Here is a 22171-nt window from a genome sequence, read left to right as displayed (position 1 = left end):
GCCCGCTCCGACCCGGCTCCGCGTCTCGGGGAGAGCAGCCGGCCCGCTTCTCTCAGCCGTCGGTCGCAGGGTTCGCGCGCGAGGGCGGCGCTCGCCGGGGTTGCTGGTCGCCCCTTCCTCACCCGCGGAGACGTGCGGCACAGGGCGCCGCGCTCCTTGGGGCTCGCCACGCAGCTGTGCAAGAGCCCGCGTCCGGGCGACTCACGCCGACCGGGTCGGAGACTCCCGCCCTCCCCGTCCCGTCTTCGTCGCAGGCGGCAGCGTCCCCTGGCGACCAGACTTGGGGCCGCAGCGGAGCGACCCGGGACATGGCGCAGACCGACTCTGAGGCGCGCTCCTACCACCTAGTTTATTGCAGCCGAACCCACCAGTTGTGCACACCTCCCGGACCGCGTCCAGCGCCCAGTCCCTGCCTAACCCCGGGCAGCAGCTGCGCTGGCGACCCCGTGATGCAGCTCCACCGCTCCCGGAGCTGCCTGGGCCTTCAGGAGCTCGGGCATCGCGGGTCACAAACGAGGTGAAGGGTGGGGTAGAGTTGGAGGGGCGCCTCTTTGAAGTCCCAAGTCCAGGTGGGGCATCAGGGGCCTGGGGAGAGGTCAGAGGTAGGGCGAGGACGCTGCTGGAGGCGGTGGCGCGGGCCTGCAGAGAGGAGAAGCCAGAGAGAAGGTCAGACTGAGGCTCCTTTCCTCAGACACCCCCCATCTCAGCTTTCTTTGTGCCTACCTGGAGGGCACCACTAGGGGTGGGCTTGCAGCTCCTGGGTTGGGCAAGTTACCCGATGGGCGCCGGCCGTGAGGGTCCACAGGCAGTGGCTTCCTCGGGAGTGGGGGCTTGGTGGGCCCCTGAGACAGAGAAGGCAAGGGCAGGCTTGGGAAGGGGTGTCAGTTTTGACACTTAGGTGCTGGGGACACCAGGAGAGGGCAGCACCAGCGGTCACCTTTGACTCCAAACAAACCTGCCACTGCTAAAGGTGCCACCAGGCACCTACCATCAGGCACAAGAGGGAGCATCCCTCCAAGGCCACCACCGCCACGGCCACCAACATTACGGCCCTGGTGGGGGAGAGGCAGTGCTCTCCTCTCCTCCAGTTACCTGCAGGTGCCTCACCACCGGGTCAGCGGGCAGAGGGCGGGTGGGGGGGCTGGGTCTGCCAGCCAGCTCAGCCTGAACAGAGAGAGGGGCAGGAGCTGGTGAGGGGTAGCCAGGGAGCAGTGGACATGCAGAGATGCTCGATGAGGGCTCAGGTGAACGTGCAAGGTGCCAGGGGACAGGAGGGGCGTACATGCACACAGGGTTTGGGTGCATTCCAGCCAATCTGGGGAGGAAGAGTATTGGGGTGCCTAGGTGTCCTGGGCTGACTGCAGTCCTGCCAATGGCCACCAGGTGGTGATAGAAACCAAGGCAGGTGGCTCACCCTTTGCTGCTTCTGGGGCTCAGAGTGTCTGAAGGCTGAGGGGCACCCTGGTCCCCTAACGAGAGCAGGGAGCGGGAATGAGAGCTGCAGCTGGGCACCTTGCCTCCCACCTGCCCTGGGCCCAGATTTACCTGGAGTCTCTTGGGCACGGGGTCAGGAGGCAGTGGCCTGGAGGGGGGTGCTGGAAAGCCCAGAGCACTAGCCTGCGAGAAAGCAGGAGAAAGAGCAGGGGGCAGGCAGGGAGTAGGGAGCAGAGACAGATGTGGATGAGAGGTGTTAGTGCCAGAAGCAGGCAGAGCAGTGGCATGGTGCTGGGTATGTGGTTATTCAGTGGTGTGTGGGGGTGGTGACAGGTGGGAGCATGCAGACCACTTTAACACATGTCCATGACTTGGGGTAACCTGGCACACTGGTGTTCCACTCAAGGCATGGAGCGTGGGCTGGCTCCCCCCCCCCCCATAACACACACACACACACACACACACACACACACACACACACACTCACATTCCCTGGACTGGGCTAGGTCAGCACTGGTCCTGACTCCTCTCACTGACTCTTGGGCACTCAAGAGTCTGGAGCTTCCCACATCTCTCCCTGATCCCAGGGTCCCAGCTGGGTATCTAGCCAGATGGGGTCCTCTCAGCCCTGGCTGTTTAGACTTACCTTAGTGCCTGGCACTAGCTGGGCCCTCTGTGGGAGGCCTGGGCGTTCTGGGGGTGCAGGCTGGGCTGCCCTGAGCATGGGAAAAGGAAGCAGAGGACCCAACCTCACAACCTGCACCACACCCATAAGGAGAGTCTACCCATTGGATGAGAACTGGGTGGTTCAGGCCCAATCAGGGACAGGAGGGGAATAGTAACCAAGCCAAGGGAGCAACTCGCTTACCCAACAAAGGGCTCTTGGGCAGAAAGGGTGTTGATACTCCAACCTCCCCAGGGGGTCTGCATGAGTGGATGGTCCTGGGGTGCATGCAGGCATATGGGGAGGCAAGTGATCAGCAGGGGCTATGGGGGTAGGGTAGAGCCCAGGAGTAGTGGTCTCTCTAGAATTGGCAGCAGGGAGGCTGATACCTGTACTGGCAGGTGGGTCCCTTGAGCTGGCAGAGTCGCTGGTGCAGGCGGGCACGGTACCAGTAACTGGCACCAAGCAGCACCAGGACTAGCAGCACCAGCAGGCTGAGAAGCAGGCCTGTGGTCAGGGAGCTGGTGGCTGCAGGGCAGGAGAGCAGGGAAAAGTGATCAGAACCCAGCTCTTTGTACTGGGAAGGAGCGAAGCATGGGTCGGGGAGCACCCACATGGTCACAGCTAGTGAAGAAGAGCCAGGGAGACAGCATAATGGTTTTGCAGATGACTCTCATGCCTGAGGCTCTGAGGTCCCAGGTTCAACCCCCAGCACCACCATCATCCAGAGCTAAGCAATACTCTGGTTTCAAAAAAAAAAAAATTTCCCAAAGTAAGTGAAAGAAACAGTGTCAGAGTCAGAGACAGAGGGTGGCCATGATGGGCCAGGAAAAGAGAGAAAGCAACAGGACAGGTGACCAGACCCTCATGGCTGCCCCCGACCCCTCAAACACATGCATGCTACCTCTGGCCTGGGTGGCGCAGTCTGGGGGTGCCCAGCCCTCGTCACAGTGACAGTGCCTGTTGCTGTCGCACACCTGGGAGGTAGGAGATGAGCTGTGAGGGACCCTGTATACTGAGGCTGTCCCCAGATTTCCAGGATCTCAGATGTTTGTGGCCTAGAAGGTGGCTAAAGCAACATACTCTCAAGCATGAGGTTCTGAGTTCCACCCCTGAAATTGCATGTGCCAGAGTGATGCTCTGATTATCTCTCTCTAATAGAAAATGTAAAACAGGGTGGGTCGGGCGGTAGCGCAGTGGGCTAAGCGCAGGTGGTGCAAAGTGCAAGGACCAGCATAAGGATCCTGGTTCAAGCCCCTGGCTCTCCACCTGCAAGGGGGTTGCTTCACAAGCGGTGAAGCAGGTCTGCAGGTGTCTACCTCTCTCTCCTCCTCTCTGTCCACCCTTCCTCTCTCCATTTCTCTCTGTCCTATCCAACAACAAAGACAGCAATAACAACAACAATAAACAGCAAGAGCAACAAAAGGGGAAAATGGCGTCCAGGAGCAGTGGATTCAAGTGCAGGCACTGAGCCCCAGCAATAACCCTGGAGGTAAAAAAAAAAAAAGTAAAACAGAAAGTAGGTACAGGGGAAATAGCATAATGGTTATGCAGAAAGACTCTAATGCCTAAGGCTCAGAGGTCCCGGGTTCAGTTGCTAGCACTACCATAAGCCAGAGCTGAGCAGTGATCTCACCAGTCTCTCCTTCTCCCCGCCACCCCATACAATAAGTCTCAGATGTCCATATGTGGAGGGTGTGGCTGGGATGACAGACTGGAGAGAACCCACACTCTATTAGGGTAGAGCCTATATCTATGCCAGAGTTAGATGGGACTGACACTAAGAGCCACTATGCCAGCTGCTGTTCTAGAGGCCTTCACAGCCATCTCATGTCTCTCTGGAACTGGGCTCTTACACAATGCCCAGTGGCTAGAGCTCAGTGAAGCTCAGAAAGGTTAATATCCTGCCTCCAATTACACAGCAAGTGCAGAGACATAGAAGCCAAGCTTTACTTCCATGAAGGCCCGACTCCTTCCCATCTGCCCTGTGCCAGCTTACCCCATGCCCATGGCATCTGCTGCGACATTCCTGTGCTCCCAGGAGACCCACAGGTTGGCATTGACGGTTCAGGCATACCTGCCCAGTGGGAAGAGGGAAGCTGGCACCAAGGGAGGACATCCCACTCCCCCAGGTGGGGAGCCACAGCCTAAATGACCTGCTGAAGTCTCCCCTCTGTGCCTTTTAGTGCTCATAGATAGCACAGCCTGGATAGCACCCCCAGTGTGGTTTTGCCCACCAGGATGCTCACCAGGCCAGGACCACAGCTTGTGCCAGGTAGGACCAACAGAGGCTGAGCCACATCACTGCCCAGGTCCAGGTGCACCCAGCTGCAGTTCAGCCACGTCCCATTGGCCTCCAGTCTCTCCCAGCGTAGATCCTGGGCCATGCCCAGCAGGGGCTGGGCTGTGCCCCTTTGGCACTGGAGCTGCCCACAGATGGCATCTCTGGGGTGAGAGAGGAAATGCAGGGGTCAGTGGGAGCCCCTCCTCCCTGCCCCCCAACAAGTCCAGCCAGGTCCCTGAGCTCACCTAGCCTCACAGGGCACATAGCTGCCATTTGGGGCACGTCCACAGCTACCGAAGGCATCCCCCCGGGTGTTGGCAACTTGGAGGCAGAGCAGTGAGGTAGGTTGGGTCCCTGGGCCCCAAAGGGCCTGGCATTGGTGGGCATAGGAGGCACAGCGCCCCTGCATGCACACGGCCTGGCCATTGGCACATGGCTCCCCGTCTCCCACGCTGAGGTCAGGGGGACACTGGGCACTGTCTCCTGGGCATGACTCTGGCAAGTCACAGTCGCCTCGGGCTGAGCGACACTGCCAGCCTGCAGGGCGAAGCTGTGGGGTGAAGAGGCTAAGTGCCTGGTTCCAGAGATAGCCTACCCCCTTCCTCCTTGCCCCCACCAAGGAGCTATGGGGAGTCCTTCCAGGGAGTGTCCACCTGGCAGTTGTGGCAGCAGAGTTCAGCAGATGCACACTGGGCCCCTGGACTCAGCTGGCAGGTAAAGGAGTCACAGCAGGGGTCAGTGCAGTCCTGTAGACAGGGGATAGGGTATGGGCATCAGGGCTGGTGGCTTGAGAGCTCCCCACCCCATCCCCAGAAGGACACCTGTGGCCACAGCAAGTGAGACACAGAGCACGCACATCTGGGAAGCCGCAGTCACATTGCTCGCCTGGCTCCAGCAGCCCATTCCCGCAGTAGCTGGCCAGGGAGGGCAGCCCAGTGGCCCGTGCCAGTAGGCAACTGCCCATCCCATCCAGCAGGCCATCCTCCAGTGCCCGCCGGCTGCAGTTGCTGAAGTTCAGGCCTGGCAGGAAACTAGGGAGGATTACAGGGAGCTCAGGCCCTGGCCACCCCCTAGGCTCCCACCTGGCCACCCCTTCCCCATATCCCATGGTCACTTACTCTGTAGAAGCCTCCATGATGCAGCTCTTGGCTGGGGCCGGACCAGGACAGGGGCAGCTGTTCCCTGGGGCCTCGTGGGTTAGGCCTAGGCTGTGACCCAGCTCATGGGCGATAGACGAAGCAACCCCCAGGATGCTAGTGGAGTGGTCCTGTCACGAGTGGGGACATCCCCATCCAGCACTTCCCTGACTGCTCTTCTTTGTTTCTCTAACCAGCCACCACCACCCCACCCCCCTTTTAGTCTCCCTTCCTGAAGCAATTCGAGCACACAGGCCTGGTGGCAGGAACCCAGGGATCCAGCTCTGCCCTACCCTCCACTCTTCTGTGTGGTCTGTTCTGATTTGTTTTATTTTTATTTTATTTGTTATCAGAGCACTGCTCAGCTCTAACTGATGGTGGTGCTAGGGATTGAATCTGGGACCTCAGAGTCTCAGGCATAAAACTGTTTTTGCAGAACCACTGTTTCACCACCCTGTATGGCCTTTTCTTTGGACTTCAGCTGCCCTGTCCAAACCCTAGCAATGGGGAGAGCTCACAGGTAAAGACACATTAGTGTAAACGCCTCAGGGAGACGGCCATCAGGTCACAGTGGCAGGACCTCTCCACGTACCTCCACAGCTCTGAGGCTGGGGAACTTTAGTAGGAGGGGTTCTGTGAATAAATGGCAGCAGTCAGCCCAGGAGGGGGCGCAGTGGATAAAGAAAGCTCTAGACTCTCAAGCAAGATGTCCTGAATTCAGTCCTGGCATTGTATGTCTTCCTATGTATCAGAGCTTTGCTCTGGTTCTCTCCTTCTCATTCATAAATAAATACATCTTTAAGTAAACAAGATAAATGGCAATCCATCTGGAAGTACTGATCTGGGAGCAGGGAGGAGGAGATTGGGGAATGGCCTACCATGTTCACACCTCCCGAGAAGTCTGGGGAGCAGATGGAGTTCTGGATGGCCATGCCCACATGGGGCCCAGAGAACTCTGTTGCCCTGTGGGGTGGAGAGGTAAAAGGTCAGGGTCCAAAGCCTAGATGGCCAGAGCTTTAGACAGGGAAGTGGAGGGTATGGAGGATGCCAAGAGAAGGCAGCACACCCCCAGTCCCCAAACCCCAGGCCTTACGTCACCAGCTGGGCACTGTCATGGGGCAACCTAGGCAGCAAGTCCTCTTGGCGCCAGCGAAGGAAGTTGTGCAGGGTGACACCTGGGTCCCTGTTGACCTCCACCAGGTCCCGCTGCGCCCAGGCCTCCAGCCCCACCAATGCTACCCGCACATTCAAGGGCCGGAAGAACTGGAAGAGAAATGGGAGGGCTTCAGGAAGTGGGGTCTCACTGCCTAGGGGCCATAGGAGTGGCCACACCTGATCTCACTCACTGTGTCCAAAAGCAGGGCCAATTCCAGTGTGCGGTTCAGTAGGCGCTGGGGGTCTGGGTACCTCTGCACCTGCCAGTCAAAGAAGGGGCAGGGATGGGTCAGGTGGCAGGTGGCAGTATGAGAGGGACTGAAGCACCCCAGGGCCAGCAGGCTACCTCGGAATGGTCGGCAACAATCACCAGCTCCACAGTCTTGGTCTCGGTCATCGTGTGCCGTCTCCGCTATGGATAGAAAGGTACATGATGCCCCACATACATTTTCAGGGCTGGGGGGCTGCATCACTCCACTTCAGCCTTTAGCCTCTGAGGCACCACAGATCAGGAAAGCACTTTACAGATGAGTCACTGACAGCCTGAGAGCAAGAGTTGTGCAAAACACCTACAAAGCAGTGAAGGAGCTGCAGAGAGCACAGCCTTAGACATGGGAGGGGAAGTTCCAGATCTGAGGTGTGTCTCCCTCTCTATCTGAATTAAAAAAAAAAAAAAAAAGACCATCAAAATAGCTCACCTGGATAGTGAGTGACCCAGGTTTGAACCTGGCTCCCACTGAGGTGAAGGAACCTTCAGTGCTATGGTCTCTTTCACTCTACCCTGCCCCACTCTCTTCTCTCTCTCTCTCCTCCTGCCTATTTTTTGGTTTTTTGTTTTTCTTGTTTTGTTTTTACCAGAGCACTGCTCAATTCTCATTTATAGTGGTGCTGGGAAGTGAACTTAGGAACTCAGAGCCTCAGGCATGAGGGTCTTTTTGCATAACCACTACACCATCTCCTCAGCCTTCCTCTATTTGAAAAAGTCATCACAGAGTGGTGCGGCCTTGGTGATGACAAAGTAGAATAAAATAAAGTGACACCAAAAGTGTTTAAAAAGAAAGAAAAAAAGGCTGAGAAAATAGCTTAGTGCATACGTATGCGTGTGTGTCTCATTTGATACACTTTCTCATATGTAATAAAATAAGTCTTAGAAAAATGGGGAGGGGGGAGTCGGGTGGTAGTGCAGTGGGTTCCTTTTTTCCAGAGCAGGGCCTTAAGCCTACATGAGTTCACCATTCCAGAAAGTTTTTTTTTTGAGGGGCCAAGTGGTGAAACACCCGGTTAAGTGCACACATTACAATGCACAAGGATCCAGGTTCAAGACCTGGTACCCACCTGCAGGGGGAAAGCTTCACAAGTGGTGAAACAGGGTTGCAAGTATCTCTGTCTCTCCCTATCTCCCCACCCCTCTCAATTTCTCTCTGTCTATATCCAATAATAAATAAAAATATAAAAAAATTTAATATTTATTTCTTTTTAATATTTTATTTCTTTTTAATATTTTGCACATGGTGCAAAGCGGATGCCAGTTCAAGCCCCCGGCTCCCCACCTGCAGGAGGTTGCTTCACAAGCGGTAAAGCAGGTCTGCAGGTGTCTATCTTTCTCTCCTCCTCTCTGTCTTCCCCTCCCCTCTCCATTTCTCTCTGTTCTAACCACCAACAACAACAGCAGCAGCTATAACAATAATAACAACTACAACAAGGGCAACAAAATGGGAAAAATAGCCTCCAGGAGCAGTGGATTCGTAGTGCAGGCATCGAGCCCCAGCAATAACCCTGGAGGCAAAAAAGAAAAGAAAAATGGGGAGGGGATCAGGCAGTGGCATGTCCAGTTGAGCACATTGTTACTATGTGCAAGGACCTGGGTCCAAGCCAACAGTTCCCACCTGCAGGGGGTAAGCTTTAGAAGCACTGAAGTAGTGCTACAGGTGTGCACGCCTCCCTCCTTCCTTCCTCCCTCCCTCTCTATTTCCCTCTCCACTATCAATTTCTCTCTCTAACCAATAAATAACTAAAATATTTAAAAGAAATAAATATTAAAAACTTTTATATTTTTACTTATTCTTGGATAGAGACAGAGAGAAATTGAGAGGGGTGGGGAGATAGGGAGAGACAGAGATACTTGCAACCCTGTTTCACCACTTGTGAAGCTTTCCCCCTGCGGGTGGGTACCAGGACTTGAACCTGGATCCTTGTGCATTGTAATGTGTGCACTTAACCGGGTGTTTCACCACTTGGCCCCTCAAAAAAAAACTTTCTGGAATCGTGAACTCATGTAGGCTTAAGGCCCTGCTCTGGAAAAAGGGAAGAAAAGAAAAAGAAAGAAGTTGGAGGGCCCAGTGTGGGTCACCAGTAGAACACACATGTTACCATGCCAGAGGACTGGAATTCAAGCCCCCAGCCACCACATGAGAACGCCTATATGGGAGAAGTGTCATGAGAGGTGGCACAGCCTGTGGTGTCTCCTCTTTCTCTTCCCCTCTCTATTACTGTCTTTTAAAAAAGAAAATGAAGGGGGTCAGGCAGTAGCGCAGCAGGTTAAGCGCACATGACGCAAAGCGCAAGGACCAGCGTAAGGATCCCGGTTTGAGCCCCAGCTCCCTACCTGCAGGGGGGTCACTTCACAGGCGGTGAAGCAGGTCTGCAGAAGTCTTTCTTTCCCCTCTCTGTCTTCCAGTTCTCTCTCAATTTCTCTCAGTCTTATCCAACAACAATGACAGGAATAACAACAATAACAATAACAACAAGGACGATAACAAGGGCAACAAAAAGGGGAAAAATAGCCTCCAGGAGCAGTGGATTCATAGTGCAGGCACTGAGCCCCAGCTATAACCCTGAAGGCAAAATAAATAAATAAATAAATAAGAAGAATAGTTACCCACACCTATGGACATCTAACCTATGACAAAGAGGCCCAGACTATTAAATGGAGAAAGCAGAGTCTCTTCAACAAATGGTGTTGGAAACAATGGGTTAAAACATGCAGAAGAATGAAACTGAACCACTGTATTTCACCAAATACAAAAGTAAATTCCAAGTGGATCAAGGACTTGGATGTTAGACCAGAAACTATCAGATACTTAGAGGAAAATATTGGCAGAACTCTTTTCCGCATAAATTTTAAAGACATCTTCAATGAAATGAATCCAATTACAAAGAAGACTAAGGCAAATATAAATCTATGGGACTACATCAAATTAAAAAGCTTCTTCACAGCAAAAGAAACCACTACCCAAACCAAGAGACCCCTCACAGAATGGGAGAAGATCTTTACATGTCATACATCAGATAAGAGTTTAATAACCAACATATATAAAGTGATTGCCAAACTCAACAACAAGACAACAAATAACCCCATCCAAAAGTGGGGGGAGGACATGGACAGAAGATTCACCACAGAAGAGATCCAAAAGGCTGAGAAACACATGAAAAAATGCTCCAAGTCTCTGATTGTCAGAGAAATGCAAATAAAGACAATAATGAGATACCACTTCACTCCTGTGAGAATGTCCTACATCAGAAAAGGTAACAGCAGCAAAAGCTGGAGAGGGTGTGGGGTCAAAGGAACCCTCCTGCACTGCTCGTGGGAATGTCAGTTGGTCCAACCTCTGTGGAGAACAGTCTGGAGAACTCTCAGAAGGCTAGAAATGGACCTACCCTATGATCCTGCAATTCCTCTGCTGGGGATATATCCTAAGGAACCCAACACACCCATTCAAAAAGATCTGTGTACACATATGTTCTTAGCAGCACAATTTGTAATAGCCAAAACCTGGAAGTAACCCAGGTGTCCAACAACATATGAGTGGCTGAGCAAGTTGTGGTCTATATACACAATGAAATACTACTCAGCTGTGAAAAATGGTGACTTCCCCATTTTCAGCCCATCTTGGATGGACCTTGAAAAATTCATGTTAAGTGAAATAAGTCAGAAACAGAAGGATGAATATGGGATGATCTCACTGTCAGGCAGAAGTTGAAAAACAAGATCAGGGATTCGACTTCCGGAGGCAGAGCTACAAGCAGCAGATCGCTTTCTCTCCTCTCCTCTCCTCTCCCGGATCAACTAGGAATACCAAAGGAGACCACCAGGACCGAAACAAGACAGGACTAGAATGACCACAGGAACCCAGTAAATCACCCGTGAGTACAAACACGCGTGGCTGGTGACAGAGAGGAGAGAGGGGCCTAAGGAAAGATTAAGTGGCTGCTAACAGTTCAACAGTTTATCAGTGGAGACACCACCTCCAGTCTGCTCCACAACAAGGGGACAGCTGAAGGGAGGAAAGGATTCCCCAGAGACTCACTAAGTGCAACTCTGAGTCTCCATTGCTACTACCCTCAGTATCTGGAGCAGCAACAGGGAGGGACACCAGGGGACAGAGATCTAACCGGGAAACTCAGGAGAAGACCTATACCTCAGTGGCATAGCTGAGGGGCTGTGAAAGTCTCTTTGCATAACCACTAGATTATCTCTGCCACACCCTGCTTATCTCTTGGTCAGGAGTCAGTGATTAAGCTAAGAAGCCTATTGATAGTTTAAAAACCCTCAGGCTCCCATAGCCTGCAGGGAAGGGAAAAAAAAGAGGCTTTTAAACCACTGAGCTCCAACTCAGGGATTGAAAAAACTGTTAACATATATAAAATGGTTAAAACAACAAGAAAAAATATTGGAGACTGGAACCAGGACAAGAGTCCAGCTAAAAGTCCTCCAGAGGGTGAAGCACAAAACAACAAGTTCAACATCCAAACATTACCTAAGGAAATAATAACAGGAGTGAGTAAAGAATTTGAAAAAAATTGTAATCAGAAATGCAGGAACAACAAATGAGAAAATGGGAGAAAATTCTAATTATCTCATGGTTATTAGAGAGCTGAAAGCTGAAATCGCTGAGCTAAGAAGGCAACTAGCTGAACAAGCTAAAACAGTATCAGAGCAGGGCAACAAAATAGATGAACTCCAGAAAGCAGTAGAGGGCAGAGAGAATAGAATCTATGAGGCTGAAAACAAATTAGCAAGATTGAGGATGAATTAGAGACAACTAAAAAAGAAGTAAGAGATCTCAAAAAGAGATTAAGAGATGCTGAAAACAACAACAGAGTCCTATGGGATGACTTCAAAAGAAACAATATACGCATTATTGGCTTACCAGAGGAAGAAAGAGAAGGGGAGGAAGAAAGCATTCTCCAGGCCATAATAGCTGAAAATTGTCTAGACAACACCAAAGACATAAAGATTCAAGAAGCCCAGAGGGTCCCAAACAGAATTAACCCAGACCTAAAGACACCAAGACATGTCATACTTAGATTGGAAAGGAATAAGGATAAAGAAAGGATCCTCAAGGCTGCAAGAGAAAAACAAAGAGTCACCTACAAAGGAAAACCCATAAGATTAGCAGCAGACTTCTCCATACAAACACTACAGGCCAGAAGAGAATGGCAAGATATCTATCGAGTGCTCAATGAGAAAGGCTTTCAGCCAAGAATACTATATCCTGCTAGACTGTCATTCAGACTAGATGGAAGCATCAAAACCTTCTCAGACAAGCAACAGTTGAAGGAAGCAACCATCACCAAGCCTGCCCTGAAAGAAGTTCTGAAAGGTCTCCTATAAACAACCAGACCACCACAAATAGGACATATATCAAAACACTCTAAAACTCTACAAGAATGGCGTTAAAATATCTTCAATCTTTGATATCAATAAATGTGAATGGCCTGAATTCACCTATTAAAAGACACAGAGTAGGAAGATGGATCAGAAAACACAACCCAACAATATGCTGTCTACAGGAAACTCACCTAACGCAACAAGACAAACACAGACTTAAAGTGAAAGGATGGAAAACTATCATACAAGCCAATGGCCCACAAAAAAGGGCAGGAACAGCTATTCTCATATCTGACATGATAGACTTGAAAATAGATAAGATTAAAAAAGATAGGAATGGACACTACTTAATGCTCAGAGGATCAGTCAATCAAGAAGACTTAACAATTATTAATATCTATGCACCCAATGAGAAGCCATCTAAATACATCCAACTTCTACTGAAAGAGCTACAGCAATATATTAACAGTAACAATCATAGTAGGGGACTTCAACACCCCACTCTCTCAACTTGACAGATCATCCAGGCAGAAAATCAGTAAAGACATAAGGGAGCTAAATGAAGAGATAGATAAACTAGAACTATAGGACATTTTCAGAGTCATTCATCCCAAGAAACTGGAATATACATGTTACTCAAATCCACATGGATCATTCTCAAGGATAGACCATATGTTAGGCCACAAAGACAGCATCAGCCAATTCAAGAGCACTGAAATCATCCCAAACATCTTCTCAGATCACAGTGGAATTAAACTAACATTTAACAATCAACAAAAGATTAGTAACAGTCCCAAAATGTGGAAGCTCAACAGTACACTTCTTAACAACTTCTGGGTCAAAGAGGAAATCAAGGAAGAAATCAAAATGTTTTGAGAGTTCAATGAAAATGAAGACACAAGCTATCAAAATATTTGGGACACAGCTAAAGCAGTCCTAAGAGGGAAGTTCATAGCTATACAAGCACACATTAGGAAACAAGAAAAGGCACAAATAAACAGCCTGATTGCACATCTTAAAGACCTTGAAGAAGAACAACAAAGGAATCCTAAAGCAACCAGAAGGACAGAAATCACTAAAGTTAGGGCAGAAATAAATAACATTGAGAATAGGAAAACCATACAAAAGATCAATGAAAGTAAATGTTGGTTCTTCGAAAGAGTAAACAAAATCGACAAACTTTTAGCCAGACTCACAAAACAAAAAAGGGAGAAGACCCAAATAAATTGGATAGTAAATGAAAGAGGAGATATCACAACAGACACTGCAGAAATTCAACATATCATGCAAGGCTTCTATGAACAACTATATGCCACCAAGCTAGAGAACCTGGAAGAAATGAATGATTTCCTAGATACCTACCAACTTCCAAAACTAAGTAAAGAGGAAGTGGATAACATGAACAGGCCCATCACAGCTAATGAAATTGAAACAGTTATCAAAAATCTTCCCAAAAATAAAAGTCCTGGACCAGATGGTTTTACAAATGAATTCTACAAAACTTTCAAAGAAGAACTAATACCTCTACTTTTAAAAGTCTTCCAGAAGATTGAAGACACTGGAATACTCTCTGCCAGCTTCTATGAAGCCAACATCACCCTGATACCAAAAGCAGACAGGGACACAACCAAAAAAGAAAACTACAGACCAATATCTCTGATGAACATAGATGTGAAAATATTGAACAAAATTCTAGCCAACCGGACACAGCCGTATATCAAAAAGATTGTTCATCATGACCAAGTGGGGTTTATCCCAGGCATGCAAGGTTGGTTTAATATACGTAAATCAATCAGTGTGATCCACCACATCAACAAAAGCAAGACCAAAAACCACATGGTCATATCAATAGATGCAGAGAAAGCCTTTGACAAAATACAACATCCCTTTATGATCAAACACTACAAAAAATAGGAATAGATGGAAAATTCCTGAAGATAGTGGAGTCTATATATAGCAAACCTACAGCCAACATCATACTCAATGGTGAAAAACTGGAAGCCTTTCCCCTCAGATCAGGTACTAGACAGGGATGCCCACTATCACCATTACTATTCAACATAGTGTTGGAAGTTCTTGCCATAGCAATCAGGCAGGAGCAAGGAATCAAAGGGATACAGATTGGAAGAGAAGAAGTCAAACTCTCCTTATTTGCAGATGACATGATAGTATACATGGAAAAACCTAAGGAATCTAGCAAGAAGCTTTTGGAAATCATCAGGCAATACAGTAATGTGTCAGGCTATAAAATTAACATTCAAAAGTCAGTGGCATTCCTCTATGCAAACACTAAGTTAGAAGAAATTGAAATCCAGAAATCAGTTCCTTTTTCTATAGCAACAAAAACAATAAAATATCTAGGAATAAACCTAACCAAAGAAGTGAAAGACTTGTACACTGAAAATTATGAGTCACTACTCAAAGAAATTGAAAAAGACACAAAGAAGTGGAAAGATATTCCATGCTCATGGGTTGGAAGAATTAACATCATCAAAATAAATATATTACCCAGAGCCATCTACAAATTTAATGCTATCCCCATCAAGATCCCAAGCACATTTTTTAGGAGAATAGAACAAATGCTACAAATGTTTATCTGGAACCAGAAAAGACCTAGAATTGCCAAAACAATCTTGAGAAAAAAGAACAGAACCGGAGGCATCACACTGCCAGATCTCAAACTGTATTATAGGGCCATTGTCATCAAAACTGCTTGGTACTGGAACATGAACAGACACACTGACCAGTGGAATAGAATTGAGAGCCCAGAAATGAGGCCCCACACCTATGGACATCTAATCTTTGACAAAGGGGCCCAGACTATTACATGGGGAAAGCAGAGTCTCTTCAACAAATGGTGTTGGAAACAATGGGTTGAAACATGCAGAAGAATGAAGCTGAATCACTGTATTTCACCAAATACAAAAGTAAATTCCAAGTGGATCAAGGACTTGGATGTTAGACCAGAAACTATCAGATACTTAGAGGAAAATATTGGAAGAACTTTTTTCCGCATAAATTTTAAAGACATTTTCAATGAAACGAATCCAATTACAAGGAAGACTAAGGCAAGTATAAACCTATGGGACTACATCAAATTAAAAAGCTTCTTCACAGCAAAAGAAACCACTACCCAAATCAAGAGACCCCTCACAGAATGGGAGAAGATCTTTACATGCCATACATCAGACAAGAGTTTAATAACCAACATATATAAGGAGATTACCAGACTCAACAACAAGACAACAAATAACCCCATCCAAAAATGGGGGGAGGAATTGGACAGAATATTCACCACAGAAGAGATCCAAAAGGCCGAGAAACACATGAAAAAATGCTCCAAGTCTCTGATTGTCAGAGAAATGCAAATCAAGACAACAATGAGATACCACTTCACTCCTGTGAGAATGTCACACATCAGAAAAGGTAACAGCAGCAAATGCTGGAGAGGATGTGGGGTCAAAGGAACCCTCCTGCACTGCTGGTGGGAATGTCAGTTGGTCCAACCTCTGTGGAGAACAGTCTGGAGAACTCTCAGAAGGCTAGAAATGGACCTACCCTATGATCCTGCAATTCCTCTCCTGGGGATATATCCTAAGGAACCCAACACATCCATCCAAAAAGATCTGTGTACACATATGTTCTTGGCAGCACAATTTGTAATAGCCAAAACCTGGAAGCAACCCAGGTGTCCAACAACGGATGAGTGGCTGAGCAAGTTGTGGTATATATACACAATGGAATACTACTCAGCTGTAAAAAATGGTGACTTCACCGTTTTCAGCCCATCTTGGATGGACCTTGAAAAAATCATGTTGAGTGAAATAAGTCAGAAACAGAAGGATGAATATGGGATGATCTCACTCTCAGGCCGAAGTTGAAAAACAAGATTAGAAAAGAAAACACAAGTCGAACCTGAAATGGAATTGGAGTATTACACCAAAGTAAAAGACTCTGGGGTGGGTGGGGAGAATACAGGTCCATGAAAAATGATGAATGAAATAGTGGGGGTTGTAAAAAAAAATTCATGTTGAGTGAAATAAGTCAGAAACAGAAGGATGAATATGGGATGATCTCACTCTCAGGCAGAAATTGAAAAACAAGATCAGAAGAGAAAACACAAGTAGAACCTGAAATGGAATTGGCATATCGCACCAAAGTAAAAGACTCTGGGGTGGGAGTGGGTGGGTGGGGAGAATATAGGTCCATGAAGGATGATAAAATGACATAGTGGGCGTTGTATTGTTAAATGGGAAACTGGGGAATGTTACGCATGTACAAACTATTGTATTTACTGTTGAATGTAAAACATTAATTCCCCAATAAAGAAATAAAAAAAAAAAAACAAAGAAAAACAAGATCAGAAAAGAAAACACAAGTAGAACCTAAACTGGAATTGGTGTATTGCACCAAAGTAAAAGACTCTGGAGTGGGTGGGTAGGGAGAATACAGATCCAAGAAGGATGACAGAGGACCTAGTGGGGGTTGTATTGTTATATGGGAAACTGGGAAATGTTATGCATGTACAAACTATTGTATTTACTGTTGAATGTAAAACATTAATTCCCCAATAAAAAAAAAAGAATAGTTACCACCATTGAATACATAAGAGGACACAGATCTAAACACTTTATAGGCAAATATCTTTCTTTTTCTCCTCCTTTTTTTTTTTTTTTTTGTTACCAGAACACTGTTCAGCTCTAGTTTATGGTGGTGTGAGGGACTGAACCTGGGACTTGGAGCCACAGGCATGAAATTCTTTTTGCATAACCATTACCCTCCTTCCCTTTCCTTTCCTTTCTTCCATTTTTTAATAGAGTACTACTCAGCTCTAGCTTATGTTGGTATGGAGGACTGAACCTGGGAGTGACCCTAGGAGCTCAGAGCTTCAGGAGTGAAAGCATTTTTGCAGAATCACTATGCTATCTCCCCTCCCCATATTGATAATCTAAGGGGCTGGCACTGGCACACCTGGTTAAGCACACATTGCAGTGCCTAAGGACCCAGGTTCAAGCCCCCAGTTCCCACCTGCAGTGGGGAACTTTACGAGCAGTGAAACAGAACTGCAAGTGTCTCACTCACTTTGTCTCCCCCTCCCCTTTCATATTCTTTTTGTCTCTATACTAAATAAATAAAATATAAAAATAAATAATCTTGATTAGTTAATCTTCACAGCTACCCTAAAAGGTAATTATATATATATATATATAATTTTTGTTGTTGTTAGATGGAAACAGGCAGAGAAAGGAAGAAAGAGAGAGAGATAGCACAGCACCAAAGCTTCAGTGGGACCAGGCTTCAGTGGGATCAGGCTTGAACCTAGGTCATGCACATGGCAAAGTACTGCACTGTTCAGGTAAGCTATTTCACCTGCTCATCCTCACTTTACAAATTAAAAAACTGGGTTCTTGCGACTTGGCGACTAGTGGCCTCTGCCTTTTCTCTTCTTCAGTGAGAGCTCTCTGTAGATGGGAATGTAGACTGGCACAGAGTTTGAGTCTGCATCTAAATCCCAGAAAAAACATTCTCGAGAGGAAGGGCCATGGGAATGTCACTGAAGCTGGTTCTAATTTAAACTACAGCAGCTTTGATCTGGGACCTCTGGAGAGGAAGCAGACACTGTGTAGAATGTAGGGCACTGGCTATGCTTCATGGGGCTTCTGTCCCCATCCTACAGCCCAGGCTTCCCCCTCCTCACCCGGCTTTGATGCCGCTCCACAGGGTGCTGTGGTGAGACCTGAGTGGGCACAGATGTCCGCTGGCCCTGCGCACAAGCTTGGCCTGGTGGGAGGAAGTCTTGGATGCGGGAGATGGCAGGAGGCCCCTGGAGGCCCCTGGGACCTAGGTCCAGGGAGTAGCTTCTCTCTGAGGACAGGCTCACCAGGCCCCTAGGGAAGATGTGGGCAGTCAGGCCACACCAGCTCCAAGTCCTGGAACCTTCCCTGTTCGCCCTGCATAGGGTCACCCCATACCTGAGCCCAGAGCAGGTGCAGACAGAGACCCAGGAGCCCTTGTGGCCCTGCACCCGTCCTTGGTAGCAGCAGTTCTCCTGCAGCAGGGAAACATAAGTATAGCTCCCAGAACAGGCCCAGCCTTGAACCCAAAAGCTGACGGGGAAAAGACAGAGACTTGTCCCCAGCCTCCACAAATGACATCCTCCAGCCATTCCCCTTCCCTCAGGCCAGAAAAAGTACATGGAGAGGGGGCTGACTCACCAGTGTGTGCCCCTCACTGACCACTTGAGTACCATCAGGCTGGTGCCACACCAGTTTAGGGTGGCCTGGAATTAGATCCCTGTGGAGTGGAGGGGAAGGGGGGCAAGTTCAATGGCCTGCAGGTGGGGCACAGTGTAGGGCCAAGGGCCTGGGGGCAGAGGGATGGCCAAGGCCAGGCAGCAAAGCATAGTCCTTGAGTTATAGATACAGGCTACCTGGATTCCAACCTGGTTTTCACCATCTGCTAGCTGTGGGATCTTGAGAAAGTCACCTAACTCCTTCATGCCTGGACTTCTTTGTGAAAAGAAGACATTACAGTCCAGGAGGTAGCACAGTAGATAAAACATTGGACTTTCAAACACAGGGTCCTGAGTTTGATCCCTGGCATCACATGTGCCAGAGTGATGCTCTGGTTGTCTCTTTCATTAATAAAATAAAATTAAAAAGAGAGAAAAACAGGACACTAGTGGTCCAGGAAGTGACACAATAGATTTGAAACAAAAAGTATTTGACACAAAAGCATAAGGTCCTCAATTATCTCTGGCACCACACATGCCAGAGTTTTCTCTCTTTTTTTTCCCTAATATTTTTATTTATTGTTGGATAGAGACAGAAAAAACTAGAGGGGACGGGTAGATAGAGAAGGAAAGAGAAAGAGAGATACTTATAACCCTGCTTCACCACTTGTGAAGCTTTCCCCCTGCAGGTGGGAACCAGGGGATTAAACCTGGGTCTTTGCACATTGTAACATGTGCACTCAACCAGGTACACCACTGCCTGGCTCCCTGAATTTTCTCTCCCTTACTCTTTCTTATAAGTAAGTTTAACCAAATAAATAACTCAATAAAGTGACACTAATATAATAGTATTGGTCAAGGAGAAAGTATAAAGGTTTATGTAACAGGCTCAAATGTCTGAGCTTCTAAGGTCCTAGGTTCAGTTCCCAGCACTACCATAAGCCAGAATTGAGCAGTGTCCTGGTAAAAATAATTTATGTGGCTTGGAAGGTGGTTAAGAGTTATAGACTTAAAACTGTGAGGTCCTAACCTCACAGATTCCCTGCACCATATATGCTGGAGTGATGCTCTGGCTCTCTCTCTCCCCTTCTCTATCCCTAATTTAAAAAATATTTTAAAAGAATAACATATACATGTTAATATATATTCACCGGAAGGATTCAGTGAATCAGACTCTCAAACATGTAGATTGATGCTCTGATGTGTTTTATCCCCCCTCCTGACCCTCCCTTCATGTGTGTGTGTGTGTGTGTGTCTGTACACGTGCATGCACTCATTTTTCTGGGTGGCCAAGACAGCTCACTTGGGTAGTGCACCTACTTTGCCATGTATGTGACTCAGGTTTGAGCCTGGCCCCCTCTGTACTGAAGGGAGCTTCTGTACTTCGGTCTCTTTCCCTTTCTCCCCCTTTCTGTCTCTATATATATCTGACAATAACAACAGCAGGATTGAGTCTAAGCACTTGACAAGTTACCACCACTATCACCGACACCACCAGCCCCACTACCTGTACGGCATCAGCTCCAGCACATGCCTCTGGCCATCTAGGTCTACACCGATCTGCAAGGCCCCAGGAAGGCTGGTCTGTGGGCAACAGAGGGCACCATCAGGTCCCTGCCAGGCTGGGTGGTCCCCTCCAGCCCGTGAAGCTCAGGCTCTTTAGAGAGGGCCAACTGTTAGATCACTAGTTGGGGGCTCCCAGGGGAGAGGCCAGGAAACCCTGTCTGGGCTGGGGCATTGTTCTGGGGGGGTTGAGTGGGGAGGTCAAGGAAGGTATTAGAGCCACTCCTTCTTGGCTTCCTGCCCAGAGAGGAAGCTGACTGAGGGCCAGTGGGGCCCCAGCCCTTCCTCTGACTCAGCTTAGAATTGGGGAGGGGGGGACATCTGGATCAGATCCCTCCAAGTAGCCCACTGAGAAAGTTTGGCCTCAGACTCCTCTGACCAAAGATGGAGGCTGGGTGGGGCTGAGGCAGACAGCTGTGTGGAGGGGGAGATTGAGGTAAATGAAGCTAAGCTTGGGGGTGCTGGGAGAACCCCCTGTGCCAAGTGAACCAGAGGTGGCAGGTGTTGGGGGCTCTTTCTTTACCTGTAGTCCCTCTGTCAGGTGGAAGGCTGGGTTGATCTGAAAGGCCTGGGGCTCTGAGAGGACGCTGACAGGCTTCTGCTGCTGTGCCTGGGCCTCCTCTTTGCCACCTGCAGGGTCCCCAGGACACACCCAAGAGAGCACTAGGGCTCAGCACCAGGGCTGGGGGGGTACCCCCTGATCTAGCAGCTCACCCTCCTCCCCCAGGACTCCTGAGTTGATGCTAGGTTATAAGGAGAACATATTGGAAGGGGTTCTCTCCAATTTACTGCTGTCACCCAGAGACAGGATCCTACCCTGCCCCATGCAGCCCAATCCCAGGTTTCTCCCTGGTCGCCCTCGCTGTCTCCTGTCCCCGCCACCGCCCCCCCCCCCCCACCGGAACAACGCCTTTCAGGACTGGCCCAAGCCTTGTGGCTGTGCGCCCGCTTACCCTCCCTTTCCTCACATCGCAGATGGGGCTACGCCCATTTCTGGGTGAGCTGTGCAAACACCCCTCACGCCGGGCGGGCACACCCGCTCCCCGCAGCCTCTGGTTTCCTCTGAGAGCCACCGCCGCCCCCGCAGCCGGCCCAAAGCCCCCCGCCCAAGACGGCAGCGGGAAGTGAAAGTTCCAAGGAGGAGTCGGTGTCCCAGTCTCCTTCCTGCCGCCCTCCCGCTGGCCAGGCCTGGTGGCATCTGCATGCGGGTGAGCGGCCAGCCTTCGCCGGCCGGGGTAAAAACGCAGGGACCGTGCTCTCGGCCGCACACTTCGTCCCCCGGGTGGAACGCCAGCTAGGCCCCAAAGGAGCCGAGACGAGACGTCAGTCAGGGGAGCAGCGCCGCCCACCCCCATGCCGTTCCTGGGGCGCGCGGGAACAGCCCCCCCTCGGCGCCTGGTACCAAACTCCCAAGGTGCCCGCGGGGACCGTGCGGACACCCGCGGCATCCCTTCCTGCTCTTCTCCATCCCGGGCCGCCTAGCCCCTGGTCCAGAGCAGCAGCCGGGGCGGGCCGCCCTCCGCTCAGGGTAGTGCAGGCTCTCTGGCTTGTCTCGGACCCCTGCTGCCTCCCCCGCTTCTCAGCGCTTCCTCCCGTGCGTCCCCGGCCTCTCCGGGCTGACACTCACCTATGTTTGGGAGCGGCCTGGAGGGCAGAGGGCTGCCCGCACCCAACAGCCCCAGGGCCCAGAGCAGCGCCAGCCGCATGGCAGCGACGTCCCGGGCGAGAAGAGGGCAGCAGGTGCCGGTGGCGCTCGAAGGAGCCTGGGCTGCCGGGTCTGCAGCGATCGCCGCTGAGCGCTGAGCCACCAGGCCCCGCCCCGCCGCGCCCCCGACCCTGCCCAGAGCCCGGACCGCCCCCGCCCGGCGCCGCCCCCGCACCAGGCACCGCCCCCACGCACGGCTGCCAGGACCAGAGCCTGCCCCCCCAGCACCGCCCTCCCTTGACCCCGCCCGTTACGGACCGCCCACGCACACAGGCTCCGCCTCTAGTGACGCCCCCAAGCCAGGCCCCGCCTCTCGTAGCCACGCCCCGTGTCTGGACCACGCCGCCCCCAGTTCCCAGTGAGGCCAGGACCCGCACACGACTCAGC

At 49.9% G+C, this 22171-nt stretch overlaps 1 protein-coding gene across 8 annotated transcripts; it reads right to left on the bottom strand.

Moving 5' to 3' along the window:
- Positions 1-335: 335 nt before the first annotated feature.
- On the bottom strand, positions 336-21919 carry ADAM15 (ADAM metallopeptidase domain 15). Of its 8 annotated transcripts, none has more exons than XM_060201553.1 (23): positions 21707-21918; positions 20603-20742; positions 20024-20100; positions 18500-18578; positions 18257-18333; positions 17983-18172; positions 7020-7085; positions 6865-6933; positions 6612-6781; positions 6397-6481; positions 5501-5649; positions 5239-5413; positions 5036-5128; positions 4628-4932; positions 4348-4543; positions 4098-4175; positions 3003-3075; positions 2488-2626; positions 2081-2150; positions 1546-1617; positions 1093-1164; positions 724-842; positions 336-639 (listed from the first exon to the last, which is right to left on the bottom strand). In XM_060201553.1, exons 1-23 carry the CDS (start codon positions 21783-21785, stop codon positions 597-599), a joined length of 2616 nt encoding a protein of 871 aa, XP_060057536.1. In that variant the 5' UTR covers positions 21786-21918; the 3' UTR covers positions 336-596. The 8 variants fall into 8 exon arrangements, 7 of the variants coding, with proteins under 7 accessions (XP_060057536.1, XP_016044715.1, XP_060057538.1 ...); XM_016189229.2 differs by having other exon boundaries at positions 20603-20709; positions 21707-21917; XM_060201555.1 differs by lacking the exon at positions 1093-1164 and having other exon boundaries at positions 21707-21917.
- Between the last annotated feature and the right edge of the window lie 252 nt (positions 21920-22171).

Source organism: Erinaceus europaeus, chromosome 11, assembly GCF_950295315.1.
Source record: "Erinaceus europaeus chromosome 11, mEriEur2.1, whole genome shotgun sequence".
Classification (NCBI taxonomy): Eukaryota; Metazoa; Chordata; class Mammalia; order Eulipotyphla; family Erinaceidae; genus Erinaceus; species Erinaceus europaeus.
The sequence above is the reverse complement of the archived record's forward strand: the minus strand, read 5'-3'. Positions and strand labels throughout refer to the sequence as shown.

What these genes read in the sequence shown, in the direction of transcription:
- ADAM15 (XM_060201553.1), bottom strand. Translation starts at nt 21,785, where the DNA reads ATGCGGCTGGCGCTGCTCTGGGCCCTGGGGCTGTTGGGTGCGGGCAGC. An exon ending in TTGTTGCCGACCATTCCGAG is followed by an intron (nt 6,934 to 7,019) that starts GTAGCCTGCTGG and finishes TTTGACTGGCAG; the next exon opens with GTGCAGAGGTACCCAGACCC. An exon ending in AGCTAGTGCCAGGCACTAAG is followed by an intron (nt 1,618 to 2,080) that starts GTAAGTCTAAAC and finishes GCTTTCTCGCAG; the next exon opens with GCTAGTGCTCTGGGCTTTCC.